General features: G+C 48.1%; 1 protein-coding gene and 1 non-coding gene across 7 annotated transcripts in view; one reads left to right on the top strand and one right to left on the bottom strand.

Annotated features, from left to right (window-relative positions):
- LOC144121578 (cholesterol transporter ABCA5-like) overlaps positions 1-19,350 on the top strand; it is a 101,223-nt gene that overhangs the window by 32,372 nt on the left and 49,501 nt on the right. Inside the window, exons 1-2 of one of the 6 annotated variants that reach the window (XM_077654860.1) lie at positions 72-202; positions 2,165-2,235. The exons of 4 other annotated variants lie outside the window; for them this stretch is intronic. In XM_077654860.1, the coding sequence (XP_077510986.1) occupies positions 2,212-2,235 (24 nt within the window). In that variant the 5' untranslated portion in view covers positions 72-202; positions 2,165-2,211. Of the gene's footprint in view, positions 1-71; positions 203-2,164; positions 2,236-19,350 lie in introns of those variants that run through there. One more of the 6 variants, XM_077654861.1, reaches the window with a different exon arrangement.
- Positions 12,405-12,476, bottom strand: TRNAE-CUC (transfer RNA glutamic acid (anticodon CUC)). Its single transcript has one exon. It is a non-coding gene; the product is annotated as a tRNA-Glu (tRNA).

Below are 19,350 nucleotides of genomic sequence, written 5' to 3'. Positions count from 1 at the left end.
GCAGCAGGATCGGACTGGGCAGCCTTCGAACCGCATGAGCTCGGGCTCCAGCGGGATACCCCATCCGCACCCTGAAGAAGAGAGAGGCGTCAGCGACGAGCACGTTGCGTGTACCGCCGCCGCCATGGCCGTCCTCTGAGCGGCTCGCTGGGAGGAGGCGCCGCGCAACCGTCGACGACGAGCCCGGCCACGACTGGGCAAGGTGAGCCGATGATCCGCCCCCTCTGCCGCCGCGATGGCGGAACACCAGCGCCGCGATTAGACGTACACGTCGGCGCTTGAAAGTTCTTGCTGCCAGAGATGCCTCCGCCGGTGCCTCGACTTCGAGCGCGCCAGAGGCAATGCTTGGGATGGCCCCAGTATTGGATGCGAAACAGCCGCACCTGCGTGTCACCTAGACGTAGGGTCGTTGATCTCACGGCCACTCCCTCGTTGCTCGGTGTTGCTTATGCGATGTTTGATGGAGGTTCTGGCCCAAGTGGTACGTGGCAGAGTGGTGGCCACCCTACCACTCTGCCACGTACCACTTGGGCCAGAACCTCCGAGCATCTTTTCTTGCCAGCTAGTGTTTATGGCCTGGTTATACCGTAAGCAGGGTAGCGTAATTTCTACTTTTCCTAACAACCAGGTAGCACGTCAAACCTCAAACCGATCTATGGACACGGGGGCCTTGGTGCACTAGCCGCACCTCACTCATAAGGTTAGCATGTCCGGGCTACATCGTTTACTGCATGGTCTGTGGAGAATTAGTGCTGGTGACATATATTAGTGTGGGCATAGAAAAAAGAAAGAAAAACGGCAGGAATGCTTCAGATGTTTCTGTATTTTCCTGCTTGGAGTTGCTTCGTCGATGACGCACCTGCAACCGTCCCCCCTCCCCCAGCATATGCAGCGATGAGGAAGTGTAACTATGGGAGAATTTTCAGCTGTAATTAAGGTACAAGTGTAATAACTGCATCCACTCTTACGCGCAACTATTAAAACAACCTGGATATCGGCCATACCCTCGTAAGTGGCCATGCAATAAATTTGCGATGAGAGCAAAACCTCTCGAATATAGAGCTCAGTCTCATCGCCGGCCACCCCCTCTGTTGGCTATAACTCGAACCAGCTCTTAGTCCGCGAGTGAACGCGGTGGTAAGTGAGCGCTGTGTTGTCACTAGTGAATTGTAGCTCGCTCACGCGACTTTGGAGCTCTCCATCACCTTTCCGTGCAGTCGGCATGACTGCACGATTCATGGCACATATCTCTAAACTGCACGTTGTTCAGCTACTCGCTCGCTCAGCTGGCGCATGCCAGACATGAGTGACAGTTCACATCACAACATTGTTCACATCTCAGATCGTATTACTTTCAAGGGAAAAATAAGCAGCATTTTGTTCCGAAGTGTTTTTGAATTTAGTTCTATTCTCTGGTTGGTTGATTACTATTGTATAACGGTGTTAAAATAACCATCATCATTTTGCTTCTGTTTCGCACCCCAGTTATGCAACCCCCCTCACAAAATACTCCAGTCGGAACCCGTGATATACTTGAATAAATGATAGTTCGTTCGTTACCTGACCAATCGCCCACCTAGCCATTAGGCGTGACCTTTTGCAGACAAGACCAAACGGCGCTCGTATGCTTCCTAAAACCTTGGTCACTACTGCGGGCACTCTGCTATATGCGTATACGTGTCTAATCATTGTAAGCTTGCTAGAAAGCAATGTCTGACCACAAATGGACGTGTGTCATCCGCGACATTTGCAGCGGCGATCTCTGATGCCGTGCTCAAAACGGCGCTGCTCACGTGACTCGTTTGTGTGCCTAATCACGTGGCTCGTACATGTGCCTAATTGTAGGCGCAAGTTATAGTCAAGTGCCTACATTGGCCCCTACCGCTAGCGCATCATTACGGTTCAGCCCTGCTGCCCTCTCTAAATTTTCCACCCCTCGCCTATATATCACCACAAATTCGTTCCCTACATCTGTTCGGATGTTGAGTATACCAGACAGGGTTCTATATTGGTTCCCTTGTCCCAACTGTTCCACTCAGGAGGACAACGTCCTCTAAAGAGCCATGGGCCTTTTAGAGCAGCGCAGTCAAAGCTGTGCCCCGAAAAACGACCCCGCATATATGTCCGCAAACGGTAACGGAGCGCGATGCTGGCTACCCCGCAGGGCTCCCTCTCGCCATCAGGCCTGTCACGCACTGAGCTTCCAGATACATGCAACCTGCGAGGAAACCCTACGTGAGTAGACGTTCGCCATCCCGCATGGCACGGGTTCTGCTCACCATCGTTGTTTATCCCCCAGCGCAAAATCGGATTGGCTAATGGCGGCAGCTTCCGGACGCTGCAGTATTTTTGTGCATGTTTTGCGTTCTTATATCTATGTTCTGCTACATTTTTTTTTCGCACTGCACAAATCATCACATGCACCCACTGTGCAGGCGGGCTCCTGTTACAATGCTGGCGTTTGCTGCTCGCGCCCGTAATACAGTGACCTCGAACTTTGCCTGTATATGTGTCTTCAAAATGTCTACTTTCGAACCCCAGACTTGAGAGATCGTTCCTATATTTCTTCGTGGTTGAAGTTCACAAGATATTTGGGTTCTGCCGCTTTGAACGATTGTCGCGTCTTGACTGCGCGCAGTCGAACGCGTGGCTGGTCAGTCCCATTGCCGACATTCTTTGTAGTATCACATGGGGCTGCCCGTGTAACAAGTGCATAAGGTGAAAGGTTCACGATAGCTGCGTCACAAATGCGCCTAATTAGAGACTAGTGTCAATGAACCGGCCGTTACGATGCCGTTCTGGCTGCTTCTATACCGTCCGTCTTTTGCACCTCACTAACCTCTGTCGGAGGCGTCGCTATACCTATTATACCCTTGTCACACGGGCGCACTTAACCGCGGTTAAGGTAACCGCGATTTTCGCTAACTGTGGCTACTGCTGTCCACACAGCGGATCAAACCGCGCTTACACCTTTAACCGTGGTTATTGCGAACCGAGCTTGGCGACCTCAGTTTGCGTCGTTAACCGACAAGATAGCGGCGTCTGTGGACGGAAAGTGACCGTAGGCGTCCCAGCACACGAGCTGGCCCGCTCCAAGCACGTGCTTTCTTTGCACCAAACCATGCTTCAAGAGCAAGGCGTCAAAATAGGCAGTGTGTACGACGCCGTGCGACGGCGCTTTTATGCAGCCTTCGAGAACCGTCCGAAGGCGTAAAAATGATGCCCGCGGCGCGAGGACAAATACGACGCGCACTCGATCCTTTTCACGGGGACGTCGGGAAGCCGACCCTAAGCTGTAACTGACAGCTGCAGAACCTTTTGATGCGCAGCGGGGGTACGCTCAGCAAACTCACTTTTTTGCAAGAGTTGGGCCGGTTGCGAAGTGTTGTCGTGGTCGGTATGGCGTAAAGAACACGCCTTGGATGCGCATACTGTGGCTCGCACCACCGTGCTCTTGTACAAATGTTTTTGTCGCCGCCCACTCAGGACGTACTTTTTCGGAAAATTTTGTTGAGGCTGGTAGCGTGAGTTCCCTTCGGAATTCTTGCTTTCTAACACACAGCACCGTGTGGCCCTCAGTAAAAATAAAATGTTACGACCACTCTACCTCAAGCCTTCGAAACGGCGCTTACAAAAACTTAGACAGTCTATAGACTGTCCATAGACTTCTGCCAATAAAGTCTATAGACTCTCTATAGACAAGTCCTAGAGTACACTTTATAGGCAATACAAATCCTATAGACAGTCTATAGACAATCTATAGATTTATGACCATACTCTTTTATTAGGCTTTTGTCTATAGACCATGAGTAGACAAAGCAATATCTATAGGAAGGCAATAGTTTATAAGAAGTCTATAGACTGTCTATAGACCATTTTTATAAGGGGAATTACTAGACGTGCCCAGTGCACGCGAATTCGCTATACCTATACGGCGCAGAATCCGCAACGTCTCTGTAACGTCTTTATAACTTGCATGCTGGCCACAATTTCCGCTACGGAGATGTTTTTTTTGTTGCTTGAAATGAAAAGTGTGGCACTGTTCAGTTACTTAACAAAATATATGATCTCCAAACACGCTGCGGCTTCTCATTAGATATACCTCTGTTCGGGGAATGTAAGGACGCAGGCTCAATTCCGGCCGCGGCGGCCGCGTTTCGATGGAGGCGAAATGAAAGGCGCTCGCGTACTTTGCGATGTCGGAGCACATGAAAAAAACTCCAGGTTGTCGAAATTTATCCGGTGCCGCCTAATAGGCCATTTGTCGGTTTGACGTGTTAAACCCCACATACCATACCAGTATTGCAGTTCTGACGGCAGCAACTGTGCCACACACGTTACAGTGAAGGAAGTATACGTAATCGGTGTTGAGCCAATGACACCAGCGACATCTCACGGCATTTTCACTCGCCTTTCCAAGCCGGGGACTCCCACGGCATTTTGCCAGGGAAGTATCGGCACCGCTCCGGATACTCTGTGCACAAGGCACCCTTTAGCAATACCGAGATGTCAATGTGAGATGCTTATAAGGCCCTTCGCTTTGGGGTAAAGCCAGATTTTAACCGATTCTTGATCCGCGAACTTCATAATCGGGTTAAATCCCGTTTCTACCCGAAAATGCCCCTTCTAGACAACACCCTGAGACAGGTGTTTGAGGGAGGAGGGAATCTAGAGAACATGCGTTTTTCTGCGCAAAGCTGAATACACCGCGCGCAATTAGTCGGATGTCCAGCGTTTATTTCAGAGGAGTGTTTTCATCCAACTGGTCATCTTAAACGTCTTTTAACGCTTGTTATTAATAACATGGCTAAACTTGAGGATGAGTTCGAAAAGTACATTTTAGAAGCTAGAGGCCAAAACATGGTTTTTGACCAGGCATTTAATCGACAGCGTTGTATCAAGCGTCGAGGTCCTGATAGGGCTCTTGTGCTTTTAAAATGGCCGCTGTGATGTTGAATGACTGTTTTCACAGTGTACGCGGCAAAGAAGCCTCGCACGCACGAAAAAAATGCTGCGCAAGAGATTGTGAGGCGACTCGATTGCGCTGGAGGGCAGTGCCTTGAAGTGGATGTGAGTGCCTTGGTTCATATGCCACTCAACGTGTACAGTATACACGTTGAGTGGCATATGGACCAAGTCACTCACACGTGGATAATCTAGTCCGGAGAAAATGTTGCTTACTTCGCACGAAACGCGACCACAGAATGAAAAAAGCCAAATCAGCAGCGAAAACGCTTCAAAACGCAAATTGATGCGTTTTGGGTGTGAAAAATGAGATCCATGCAACGGGATAGAATTCCGAAAAAAAAAAAAACTCCGACCCATAATCAGCGCGGCATTCTTTCCGGCTTCCCGCAGCAGTGCCTCGCGGAAAGCCAACGACACGCGATCCCGTGTTCCCTTTAACAGTAGACAGTACTGTAGTAATAGGTGATCTTATTAAAATAATAATAAAAAGGAAGGCAAAGATGTTTGCCAGCCCCGGCATCTGCCATCGATACTGAAGCACCTGAGCTGGGGCAGCGGAAATAAAGGACAGCAGGCAGAATGGCGAAATGAAATGAAAGGGATGAGGGGACAGGAAGAGAGGATAGGGGGAGAGGTAATATACACAAACTATTTACACAATAAGAAATGTGTCCAGGCTGTGCGCTTGATTAGTTCATTTATGAGGAATTAAAACACATGCACACAGCACTGTGCTGGCTACAACATGGAGCGTGGGCCATACCGTACATACAAATTTTCAAATAACTACTGAAGGCAGAGCAGCCCCTGCACCGACAAAAAAAATTTGGGCCATACTGTACATACAAATTTTTGTCGGTATTTTTGTCCGAAAAGAAGTATTATCTTGAATATTTTTTGCGCCGCTGGCGCGCGGCCCAGAATTAACTGGTGCTCGCGTTGTTGCTACAGATGAAGGCAAGTCAGATTGCAGCATACAGCTGCAGCCTGCGCGTACAGGCGCGGACATAAGTAAACGGATCACGCTATTCCGTTCTGATTGATATCACGCCTTGCACATCGGACACGAAGCAACATTATGAAAAAAACGCACTGTAGCGTCTACTACCAGCCTGCACATGCCACAGCTGCCAGTTTCAACTCGGCAACGCGTGAAAAGTGTTAGAAAGCGATATCGTGCTCCGTTTACTTTTCACCGCACCTGTACGCCTGTGCGACAACGTAATCGAGGTTCCTCGGAGCTCTCTGCTGCTGTCATCTTTGGCAGCAAGCGTCTTTAGTGTCTGGAGACGACAAAACTCGGACACAAGTCAGTGCCATTTGGATAGCAAACTGTCTTTCGTACAAGGGGGCGTCGATAACGTTCACTTCTTTTCTGTCGCCCCCCTTTGTGCCTGCGCATTTAGTGCGAAACTCTCCCGGAATCACATGCGTTAACACCGCCGAACAAATCAGCTCTCTCGTCATAATTGCAGGGCCTCGAATTTAATATAATAATAATTGGTTTTTGGCGAAAGGAAATGGCGCAGTATCTGTCTCATATATCTGGACACCTGAACCGCGCCATAAGGGAAGGGGAAAGGAGGGAGAGAAAGAAGAAAGGAAGAAAGAGGTGCCGTAGGTGAGGGCTCCGGGATAATTTCGACCACCTGGGGATCTTTAACGTGCACTGACATCGCACAGCACACGGGCGCCTTAGCGTTTTTCCTCCATAAAAACGCAGCCGCCGCGGTCGGGTTCGAACCCGGGAACTCCTCGAATTTGCTCACAAGTGCGTTTTCAGTGTCGAGGGTGGGCTCGGTTTCCGGACGCTCAAGTTCCTTTCCAGGGGCCACGTCGGCTATCTCTAGAGTGTTTTAACGCGAGAGCGTTAGAGCTGACGTTTGGAGGAAAAGCCGCGCGCGTTGTCACGCTAATTAAGGATTGGTCGAGAGGGTTGTGACGTCATATGTTGAGCTGTGGAATGAACATGATTAAAACTCGAGTTAAATGGTCACTGTAAGGTCGTAGCATGAGTGTGATGTCATTATGACATGTGAGGATGTAAATTAATGCCACTGAAAAGGAAATCTGAGCAATTAGTTGCGAATCCTACCAATGACCCTTGGGTTGCGAGTGAGACACATTACGCATCGGGCAGTGAAGTACGTTCATGGGGGAACCTACATGAAAGGCGCCCTTGTGCTGTGCGATGTCACTGCACGTTAAAGATCCCCAAGGGGTCGAAATTATTCCGGAGCCCTCCACTACGGCACCTCTTTCTTGCTTTCTTCTTTGACTTCCTCCCATATCCCTTCCCTTGCGGCGCGGTTCAGGTGTCCGCCGATATATGAGACAGATACTGCGCCATTTCCTTCCCCGAAAAACCAATTATTATTATTATTATTATTATTATTATTATTATTGTGTATCACGTGGTCTAGTATGCCTCCTGATGCATGCTAGTTAGTGCATGTAATTACAAGAGGTACTAATTAAGAAAAAAGTTGCAACGTTGTGGCGTCATACCCTGAAGGTGGAGCTTGAGTACCCCGAATTTTCTTGTCAGTCACGCCTATATCCGTGACTGAGGTCGCCCGTTTTGAGTATGACTTCGACTGCGTGTTGAGTGATGAGAATGTATAGTCGGAGGTCACGGCGTTTTATCTCAGACCGACGCCTGTGTGTTCAAGGGGGGATCCAGTTATCGCACACAGGGTTGGGGCTCGCTTTTGCCTCTCAGTGAGGGTGGCCTGTATTCCTCGCGCTGGCTGCAATAACCCAGGTAAAGAAATGCTCCACCCTTTTTGCGTATCATCTTCTATAAGGGCGGGCTACTTTGTACGTAACATGGGAAGAGGGCGCCCGATATTGCATTCTGTATATTCGATTCCGCCCTTTGGTACAGCCTTATCGGTGTCCTTTTGAGATCCACGGCTATCAAACACGACTACGTGGTGAGACAATGCTCGCACGCACGGACGGATCGGGCGGCTGAAGCAGGCGACCTAGGCAGCGTAAATTCAGAAAAAGTTACACGACTGGGTGAAAATGGCTTACATTTGCGTCCAAAGTTGAAATAGTATCGTTTTGTAGTGTCAGTTTTTTTATGCATTTATACTTTCTCGCTCATTTGTGCTATTATTCTGTTATGTTTGCTGTTTTAGGGAGCTCTTAACGATGGTTCACGGGGTAGTAAAACAAGACTGAAGACTGGGAGGCACTCATAATATATATATATATATATATATATATATATATATATATATATATATATATATATATATATATATATATATATATATATATGATATGTGTGTGGGGGGACGGGGGATGGGGTCTAACAGCTGCATACATTTCAGTCGTTTTGTGCAGGACATCTTCAGTAGAGGGAGACGGAAATGCACGGGGGGGGGGGGGGGGGGAGGGGGGGTCAGTCCGCGCTGCGCCGAAAGTGGAAGTTCCTTTCGGTCACCTCAGTGTTGCTTCTGAGGAGGAGGAGGAGGAAAAAACTATCAATGCGATAACATTAGAAGGCTGATGCGGCCCCTATATGCACCGTCGGTCATAAAGTTCGCCCATTGGCTCGACAAATGTGACGTCATCAGACATGAGCAATACCGGAGAATTCTCATTGGTTAGAGGGAAGTGACGTCACCTCCACTAGAGGCATCAGCAGGTGCTAATGCTAACGCATTGTCGACCGTGACACAAGGCGATCAGGTGTCCCTGTGGATGTTTGCGAGACCATCACTACCGTGAACAAGAGCGCTTGCTCCACCGAGGTTCATTGCACTTCACACTCCAAACAGAAAGGAGTAAAAAGGGAATAAGCTGTTATCTAGCGCCGAGGACAGCTTATTCTCTTTTTACTCTCGTATAGGCGTATTCGTGTCTATAGTGCAAGAGTAAGACGAAGGGTAAGGGTAAGGGAAATAAGGGGAGGTCTAATGGCAGCTTTACATGCATTTAGAACGTGCTCTTCACCCGCCCTTATCTCCGGGCAGTTGGGACAGTGAACTACGTCTCGCTATCTGCGAGCTATGCAACTCGAATCACTGCTCTCTACCGCGCTCGGAACAATAGAAGACTGGCACACTCGAAAGGTATTCCACATTTCGATGGGCGTATTACGGGTTCGTGTCTGTACCCTGGAGAGTGCAAGTTCTACGTGTATGAATGATAAGTGACCCGATTCAGCGCGTCTCGGATAAGTTTTCCTGGAGTTCGTTGTCTCCCGGTGCAAGCCGTTTTACGTCGTTAGTTCCGGAATATAAAACTAAACGAGATGTTTTGATCTGCGCACGATTAATATACGGCATAAGAAAAAAAATTGACAGGTCCGTTGTTCTCTTCATATGTACTCTGTCCGCACCTTGATTCGAGCAGCAGCCCACGCTCCAACGTTGATGTTGCAGTACTTACCAGCAACACACCCGTAGGCTTGCCTCCGCTCGCCGTGCGCCGGTTCCTTTACTCTGCGGGCGGAAAATTTCGCCAAGTTCGCTTCGGGTTCGTCGTCGACTTTCCGCACCCGCTTCGCCACGGTTCCCGAACGATGCTCGCCCGAGTTTGTCGAAAACGAGGGTTAAAAGCTTTCGATGTCCAATACAGAACCGGGCTCGCCTTCTTGACCGAAAAGAAGGTAGCGCAGGGTAGCGCCGGCGCAAGAAGTTACCGACAAATGTCTCGCAATATACACCTATTCTTTGATACGCGTGCTCGCAAACAACGTAATGGAGCACAGATGAAGGACTTTCATATGCACCTAATGCCAGTGATTTTTTTAAACTTTTACAGATCTTTATTTTTTTAATGTTGCGGTTTAAACGTAAACCGAGTAGACGTGCACGGGGGAGCATGTGGTTAGCCTGATTAGCTCAATGTTTTGCTTCGCTGGGTCGTCGGCACGTCTGGCGACGATATGAGACTTGAGTTAAGCTCTGATCGAGGTTAAGTTGATCTGATCTGGTCGCGCCGCAGACGGAAGTTGTTGAAGACGACGACGTGCTACGCGCGGCGCGAGATTGTGTTGCAGTTTAATACGAGGCGTGACAGGCTGCGGCGATAGCCTAATTAATAAGGAAGAAAAATGCGGTGAGCTCTCGAGCACTGACAATGGAAGCTGATCTGTTCGCAGCGCTACGGGTTCAAATCTCAGTCGCGTCAATATTTATTTATTCATTCATTCAAGGTCAAGGTCAAGGTCAATGCTTCAGCGATGGCGCGGCGTTTGCAGCTTTACTCGGGAAGTAGAGCTTTCGCTCTAAAACTGTGTGAGATACGTCGGTGCGGTCCATAGAGCTTGGACTGTACAGCAAGGTGGACCTGATGTACCTCATATGAATCAATAATTAGAGGATGAATTGACTGAAATTAACTAATAAACTTTCTCATTTTTGATTTTAGGAGGCGAAGTTGTATTGCGAAACTGATGGCCGTCAACATAGAAGATGTGCTTTGTTCTTAAATTTTCCTAATGAGTAAAGTTTCTCAAAACATTGAACGTCAAAAAGACATATGAAAGCCCGTTGAGGTGGCTTTCCCGCATCATCGTGTATTTATAAAATGGCGTTTCTCTCGCTTCTCATGCATTAAATACTGGCGCTATTGGTGTATTTGATGACGTAGAAGTAGTTAACCTGATTTCGGCGACGATACCACGCGCAGCGGCGCCATTTTACAAATACGTCATGCAGGAAAGCCGACTCACCATGCTTTCAAATGCGCATGTTTGGTGTTCAGTACTAGGAACCACACTTCCGACCGAGAATTTGAAAATCAGGGCTCACGTTCGATGCTTGTTGTTAACTAGGAAGCGCAAAATACCGGACGAGGCACAGAGTAACGGACACAAAAACAGGTTCACGAGCGCTACTACCAACTGTTTATTCATGCTTTGGTACAGGGGATATATAGGAACAGAATGTCGAGCATGCGCGTGGAAAAGGCACAAAAACCGCACATCAGTCACGCGCACAAGTTAATAAAAAAAGAATCTAAAAAGGCACGTGTACAGACGTGTCACTGACACAACGATCGGACAGCTTACGGATATAATAAGCCTCTAGAACGAGCCCAGCCTAATCATTGCCGCTCTTGCGTAGAATCGTGGTCTTCTCCAACCTTGCCCTACACGTGCACGAAGCAAGGTGACGCACGAGATTAGCACTAGTGTCATTGTTTTCGTTGTTTTTGGCATGCTCCCGTAGCCGGTCAATAATACAGCGGCCGGTTTGGCCAACGTATGAAGAGCCACATGAGAGGGGAATGCAGTACACCACTCCTATTGCACATTTAGTGTAGGCGATCCCATGTTTTTTTGTTGCAGCCCCTACCGACACAACCCGTGATGCGAGGGCATAGCTTAGATAGCTTGTGGGTGCTGAGAACATTAAGGGCACACGGTGCCTGCCAGCCACTTTTTTTTTTAGGTTGTGGGAGAGTTGGTGTACATTTTTGTGCGCGTAAAACGAAGCCAAGCCAGGGTGAAAACAAAATTTATCGCCTTCTGCAGCAGCCTGCAGTTGTCGTCTTTGGCAACTGCCATCAATGCCAGCTCAAAGGATTCCCTGGATGTTTTCTTCTCGGCAAAAACGCACAAAAGCCATTTAGGACCATTGTTAGCGAGAAGGGCTCGTGGCAACACAATGTCAGCCGTTTCTTGCTCAGCAAGCTTAAACACATTCCCGTTGATGACCCCTTTCTGACTAAGAAGTCACAAGAAGAGCTAACCTGAGCTAAACCAGCAGCAATATTAAGAGCGGTAGCTCTTACTCATCACGTTTCTCGATTTATTGGGGTCTGCTACCACCACCCTTCGGCGTGAAATTTTCCAAGTCCGGGGAACTCAATATGGCGGCCCTCCATAGTAAACCGATATAGCAACCCAATTGCTGGTCGACTGGTGACGTCATTAGTATATCGAATTAGTGATTGCTTGGTGACGTCACTTATAAATCCAATATGTCGGCCGATAATTATCATATGGAAAAATGAACGTACAAAGTCGTATTTCTATTGGTGTACCTCAATCTCATTCATATCAGTTCTAGTAAACTAAGCAGCTAACGCCCGTTACTTCAACGTCTTCCAGACGGTGGCGGCAACTTTTTTTTTATTCATGCCTAGAACCGCATTTGCAGTTCGCGCTATTTGGGGGAAATTTGAACCGTTGGTGTCGCCGCGTTGAGGGCAGGGATAAAGTTTCCATCTTTTTATTTTTTTTCTCCGGGAGTGAGTTCTCCCGAGTAAACAACAAACACCCCCTCCGTTTCGACAGGCGTGACTGCGGGGCAACGATCAGAATTTTGTTCCAACCCACGAGCTGCGCGACGCCACGTTGGCTGATTTGTTACCGAAAGTTCGCAGAAAACTAAAGGGGCACCAGGTATAGGGTGACCTGCATACTGACGACGACAAAAGGCAAAAAAAAAGGCTGCGTCAAAAAAAAAATATTCCGACACCGGGAATCGAACCCGGGCCTCCTGGGTGAGAGCCAGGTATCCTAACCACTAGACCATGCCGGAGATGGAAGGCGAGGCGTCAACCAGTCTCAGTGGAGGCTTTTTCACGCCCGTAGTACCTCGTCGATAACTTATTCTGTCACTTCCAGTCACTCCCCAACCGGTGAATGAAAAGCCTCTGGACCCTGGCGCGAAATTTAAAACCCTACGTGGAAGCTACCGGGTGCAGCACCACGTGACATGGCTTTCCAGCAGTTTTAGTGATCTCAGCTTAGCAATTCTGAGCGAATTGCCTTTATCGTTTACGTCATGCGCGGTTTTAACTTTTAGCGCAATAAGCACAACAAAAAGTGTTCGGCCTGTAGAGCTTTGGGCCTGTATGTGGGGCGCCCCACCAGTAAACGACGACCAGCGCTGTTGTGTATTTGTGAGTGCACTCGTGTCGCTTCATGCTCTTTTTGTTTGCCCACTATTTCACCGCTGCCCACCTAAGGATGATTAATTCCTAGCCAGTCAAACATGCTATATTAATGCATGCGGCACAAAGATAAGTAAAGACAATGAACGATAATAATAAAAAGCAGAACGTTGCCTCATTAGGGCAGAAAATGCGTCAGCAGTTTTGACCAGCAACAGCACTCCTTTGAGGTGCGGCTGGCAGCGGGAATTCCTGGTAACGAAATAAAAGTGCAAAGCCGGGAACTAAGCTGTTTATCGCCCTAGTATTAATACCGCAACCATGTGCCGTAAATTCCGTGTAAGAGCCTACGGGCTATACAGATTGTGATGATGACATTTTTATGGCGCAAGAACAGCTTTTTCCAAAGGACGCCATGGCCCAAGGTACTTGCGTTCAAACAATGTGGGATCGAGACCCATTGGACAGGCATTTCATCCCAGATAAGCCGAGCAACAGGCCAGTGGAGTGCTTGTACCAACTGTATCACCGGTGGGTACCCAGTGGCACTGGGGATCGAACCCCACACCTCCCGGATGAGAGGCGGATGCTCATAAAAGTATGCCTCCCCTGCTGTATGCGCGGGCTACATATACGATAATCAAACTTAATTAAACTATTAATTAATTGCGATTCAAAAAATTGCCTGTGGTGCGCATGATGGCTGTGACTAATATGCAACTGGTTCCACTCGCCTGTCTCTAATGATGGCTGTCACTAATATGCAACTGGTTTCACTTGCCTGTCTCTAATAGTTTATTTTTTAACCCTTGGCTCTAGTTAGCTGGGACACCCGGTATACTAAAAGCCAGAAATTTTGTCCTTTGCGAACTATTTACGGGTGCGGTCACTGCACTATATTTTTCTTAATATCGCCCAATATAGCACGAAATTTGCGATGCGATTCTGTGTAGCGACTACGAAGTATACATCGGGTGTTGACTGTATATCGTAAGTATGGAATTTCTGAATAAGTGGGATTTTTTTTTTTTTGCTGTTGTCTGGGGCTGGTTTGTGCATGACGGAAAGAGTGGGACTGAACTTATAAATTATATCAAATTATAATGCTGCACGAAGTTCAGAGCTTTCATCTACCCTTTGCGAGGTCAGAATATTTCAGGATCAAAACCACGGCAGAGTATCGCCCAGTCCGTTCTGGGTTTCAGCTGATGGCGAAAGGTGCAAGTAGTCTAACCAGCGCGCGTTCCTTGCTGATGCTGCTCAGCCACGGGCATGAACCTATATCCTAACGTAGTCTTAAATCTGGTTTTCTTATTTTCACGGAACTTTTAATCGAATATGCATTCTTGTAGTACACATTTACGCTAGCGTATGGTTCATTACCTGCCACAGTAGCTCAGTGGCTTTGGCATCTGGCTTCTAATTCCAAGGTAGCGGGTTGGATTCTGGCAGCAACGGCCACATTTCGAAATCCAAAACGGACGTGTGCTGTACGGTGTCAGCGCACGCTAGATGACACCAGGTAGACTAAATTAATCCGGAGCCCTCCACTACTGCGCGCCCTCATGTGTCGCTTCGGGGCGTTAAACCCCACAATTTAAAAGTTACACTTTTGTTTTTTCGCGCTTTACGTACGCTCAAGTGAAGCTCGAAGGCAGTTGGACTGGCATTGGTTAGCTCGATGGCAGCGACTCCATGTGCCTCCAGGCTATCCCCGATTAAAACTCAAAACGCTCGTGTGACTGCCGTGGTATCGACAGCAAGCATCACCGTGGTCATGATGAGGCGGCTTTGTCAGGGATGTTTTGACGCAGTTCCTTTTGGTACGACATAATCCATTATATTCCATTGTTTTTTTTCCATTGTGATGTGTGTCCGGTGAGGAATGTACCGTGCATTATTCAAATGACAAAAGTCGATCGTTCTTCTCAAGCATCAGACTACCCGAAAAAAAGTAAGAGAGATTGGTTGCCCCACAAATGTTCTTGGCCATTCCTTTTTCACTTTCACGATAAAGGAATGGAATCGTCTGCCTGAAAGACTTCTCAATATTCTTCCATAATGTTTTCCTCAGCTCTGCTTGAAGTGTGTTCTCAACGAGTTTCGTTATGTTGGTTATATTATTTTGTGTTATTTGTTGTTGTTGTTGTTGTGTTTTTTCTCCTTGACTTTTCTATATTACTATGTTTGTAATCCCCCTAGAATAACGCGCCATGGGCGATGTAGGTATATGCATAAATAAATGTAGAGTTCAAACTGTCTAAGTAAGTACTTCAGAATAAATTGTTGGGTTTAACGTACGCCAGGAGAGGTGCCGTAGTAGAAGACTGCGAATTAATTTAGACTACATGGGGTTATTTGACGTGTTTGATATCGAACAGCTCACGGGCGCCTATTGACTAACTTATGTAGTAAGTTCATGCTGCATGAAACGCGAAATCGTATGGCAGCACCCCGAACACTGTAGCTAAAGGGGCTCCAGGAACACATTCCGAGGAAAGCACATCAACTCACTTAATCACTGCATTTTGTTGTCATGAAAAGCTGAGCCAAATAGTACACTTCTAGACGCAGCAGAGGACCAACAGTCGCGCGCGAAAGTTGGCGAGCCCTTCCCGGCGACTTTTTCATGTTCGCACTCTCCTCCGTCGCTCGCATCTACGTGTACATGTTGAGAGGTGGCCATTGGTTAGATTCTTTCAGACGTCAGGCAGCTACCAAGGCCGCGGCCAATAAGCCGCGTTGCTCTGGGGGGTCAGGAAGGTGCGCCCCTCGAAGGTGGGGACAGCGGGTGAGCGCCCACCTTCCAGCGTGCAAAAAGTGACGATAGGAGAGGGAAAGGCGCGAAGACGCTGAAATACAAATTTTGACTACAGATAACTCAGCTTCTACCAAGCGCATTAGAAAATTTTTTGCTAGACAATATTCGTGAAGAGGCGTGCTTTTAACATCGCAGCCATTCTGCAACTTTATTAGAGCCCCTTTCAGAGCCCCTTTAAAAGCGTAGCTCGTGGCATTGATTCGAACCGGTGACCTATGTACCCCCAATTCCACGTGTTTACAAATATTCGTATGAAAATTGCGGCTGAACCGTTTGTCGTAGTCTCTTCGGTTTGGTTTCTGATGCGGGCGCTATATGCGACACACATTTATTGCGTATGGCTCGAGTCCCTATGAGCGGCGACGACCACCGAACAAACTCCAAGAGTGAGCAATGAGGTGCTAGTTGGTATGACATGATTACAAAGCACAAAAGTGAGCAGGGGACAAGACATTGGAGAGAAGCAAACAGGACGAGCTCCTTCTCTCCATTGTCTTGTCCCCTGCCCAGTTTTATGTTTTGTAATGAGCGAACAACACGTCCGCTCTGCCACTGAGCCTTCAACGTTCTATACCCGGCGCGTGGCGGCCACCTCTTCGTTTTCCAAAGCGCCAGTCCCTGTAATTATTATTATTATTATTATTATTATTATTATTATTATTATTATTATTATTATTATTATTATTATTATTATTATTATTATTATTATTATTATTGTTATTATTATTATTAATTGTTTTTTTTTTGGGGGGGGGGAGGAAATGCTGGAATGGTTTATGGGGGTTTAACGTCCCAAAGCGACTCGGGCTATGAGGGACGCCGTAATGAAGGGCTTCGGATCATTTCGACCACCTGGGGCTCTTTAACGTGTACTAACATCGCACAGTGTTCATGGCACTCCAGCAATTTGCCTCCATTGAAATTCGACCGCCGCGGCCGGCATTCGACGCCGGTTCTATCCCGGGGGTTCAACAGCAGCGCTAGTTTTAGTTCCACGTCGATTACACTAACGTTCACGTTCGAAGCGTTTTTTTCATATATACACAGAACCGCATTTCCAGTGCGCTCTTTTTTTTTTTTTTGCCGGAAAATTGAACCCTTGGTGTCGCCGCGTTGAGGGCAGGGATAATGTTTCCGTCTTTTTTTTTTTTTCTCCGGGAATGAGTTCTCCCGAGTAAACAAGAAACACCTCCTCCGTTTCGACAGTCGTGACTGCGGGGCAACCATCAGAATTTTCTTCCTACCCACGAGCTGCGCGACGCCACGTTGGCCGATTTGGTACCGAAAGTTCGCAGAAAACTAGAGGGGCACCAGGTATAGGTGCGACCTGCATACTGACAACGACAAGACAAAAAAAGGCTGCGTCAAGAAAAAAAAAAACATTCCGACACCGGGAATCGAACCCGGGCCTCCTGGGTGAAAAGCCAGGTATCCTAACCACTAGACCATGCCGGAGATGGAAGGTGGGGAGACAACCAGTCTCAGTGGAGGCTTTTTCACGCCCGTAGTAGCTCGTTGATAATCTGTTCTGTCATTCCCAGCCACTCCCCGGCCGGTGAATGACAAGCCTGTGGGCCTTGGCGCGAAATTTAAAACCCTACGTGGAAGCCACCGGGTACAGCACAGCGTGACATGGCTTTCCAGCACTTTTCGTGACCTCAGCTTTGCAGTGATGATCGAATTGCCTTTATCATTTACGTCATCCGCGGTTTTAACTTTTTAGCGCAATAAGCACAACAAAAGTGTTCGGCCTGTAGAGCTTTGGGCCTGTATGTGAGGCGCCCCACCAGTAAACGACGACCAGCGCTGTTGTGTATTTGTGAGTGCACTCGTGTCGCTTCGTGCTCTTTTTGTTTGCCCACTATTTCAGCGCTGCCCACCTAAGGATGATTAATTCCTAGCCAGTCAAACATGCTATATTAATGCATGCGGCACAAAGATAAGTAAAGACAATGAACGATAAGAATAAAAAGCAGAACGTTGCCGCATTAGGGCAGAAACTGCGTCAGCAGTTTTGGCCAGCAACAGAAGTCCTTTGAGGTGCGGCTGGCAGCGGGAATCGCTGGTAACGAAATAAAAGCGCAAAGCCGGGAACAGCTGTTTATCGCCCTAGTATTAAACAGGACCCCAGAAAGCGACTCTCAATAAAGCTGCGATATGTATGGACTGTTAAGGGACGCCGCTTCATAATTATCCTCGAGCAAGAATTCTTTCAATGCGTTTCGTGGACGCTGAGTTATATGCTAACAAAATTCGAACTTCCGGGTCTTCGCGCCTTTCCCTCTCCTCTCGCACGCCAAAAAGGCGGCGCTCCTCCGTCGCCCCCACTCACCCGGCCCCTCCCGTACATCCGCCGGCTGCGACGCGCGGAGTGGCCGCGGCTGCGGTAGCGCGTGGCGTCTGAAAGAATTTCGCGCTTTGAATCAATGATAACCCTCGGCTACTGACGACATTTGCACCAAGTGACGTCGTATGCCAGGTTTCGCGCGGAAGCCTGGCACCGCGCGCCGCCGCGAAGTGCGAATTACAGCGGGAATTTTTAAAAATGTATTGTGAATATCCCGCTCGATTGTGATGTCTCGTACGCGGCATGGACGCTCGGTGGCCTGTACTCTATATTATGCAGGCATTTTAAAGGCAAGCTCAAACACCAGGAAAGGACAGGCAGAAGTTGAGGGCGCACATTCGAATCGGCGACCACGCATGAAAAACCGGTAAGCTGAAGCAAGAACAAGATCGTCACGTTAGTCCAGTGCGATCGCATGCATTCGATCCGATGACGCAACCAGCGTTCGTGAGAATCTCCTCACACATTGCCAGGCAAAGAAGCGATCGCTGTACGACTAATCAGGACTCTACCAAGAGCACGGGAAAAATGGGCCAGCTGTGATGTGGTGGACTGTGATCGACTATGCTGCCAATGAAACATGACTCTGTAAACGAACGAGTATACGCGCAGCGTTATCTATGACCATTTTTTACCTCCTGCGCTGCTTATCACGTCACGGTTGTACAGCGTGTTTCACTATATTCAGTACAGGTTGATCAGAACAAATATATATTAATAATTCAATTATACACAAAATATGCTTGAACAATGTATCCGCCTGGCCACGACAGCCGAACCTCGGAAGTAATGCTTTTGATGTCTTAAAACATTTTCATAATAATCTGGCCGTAGCAAAAGGAAGGCGGACGCCCTACCTGGAGTGTTGCCGTGTTTAAGCACACCTGCCGCGGCCCTACTATGCACCGGCGCACGCTGCATGGAGGAAAGGAATGGAAAGCGTGGCTGGTTCAGGCGCCCGTGAGCGCGGCCCGGGCGCCAGCAGGAACAGAAGAAGCTGCCAGCTATCAGCTCGACGAGTGATGATGCGGAAAATGTGCAGAGCGCGGAACGGCCTCTCTTTCTCCTTGCCACTTCCACCGGAGTGCTTTCCGCGCAGTGCTGGTTGCCTCGAGTTGTTTAGCACAGCAGCTGTGAAACCGCTTCAAAGTGCGTCCATTTGTATTGCACAGTGTGTGGGGCCTTGCGGTAGCAAGTGCTCCCTGGGGGCATCTAATAACAACGTTCACAGAAATAAAGCTTCAATTTGTTTGATTTGCATAGTTCGATTATTAACCAAGAGGTGGCGCGACAAATGCTTACATTCTAATTTTGGATCATTTAGTGGCTTGGGTTTTATGGTACGCCACTA

Source organism: Amblyomma americanum, chromosome 2 (assembly GCF_052857255.1).
Source record: "Amblyomma americanum isolate KBUSLIRL-KWMA chromosome 2, ASM5285725v1, whole genome shotgun sequence".
Classification (NCBI taxonomy): domain Eukaryota; kingdom Metazoa; phylum Arthropoda; class Arachnida; order Ixodida; family Ixodidae; genus Amblyomma; species Amblyomma americanum.
The sequence above is the reverse complement of the archived record's forward strand: the minus strand, read 5'-3'. Positions and strand labels throughout refer to the sequence as shown.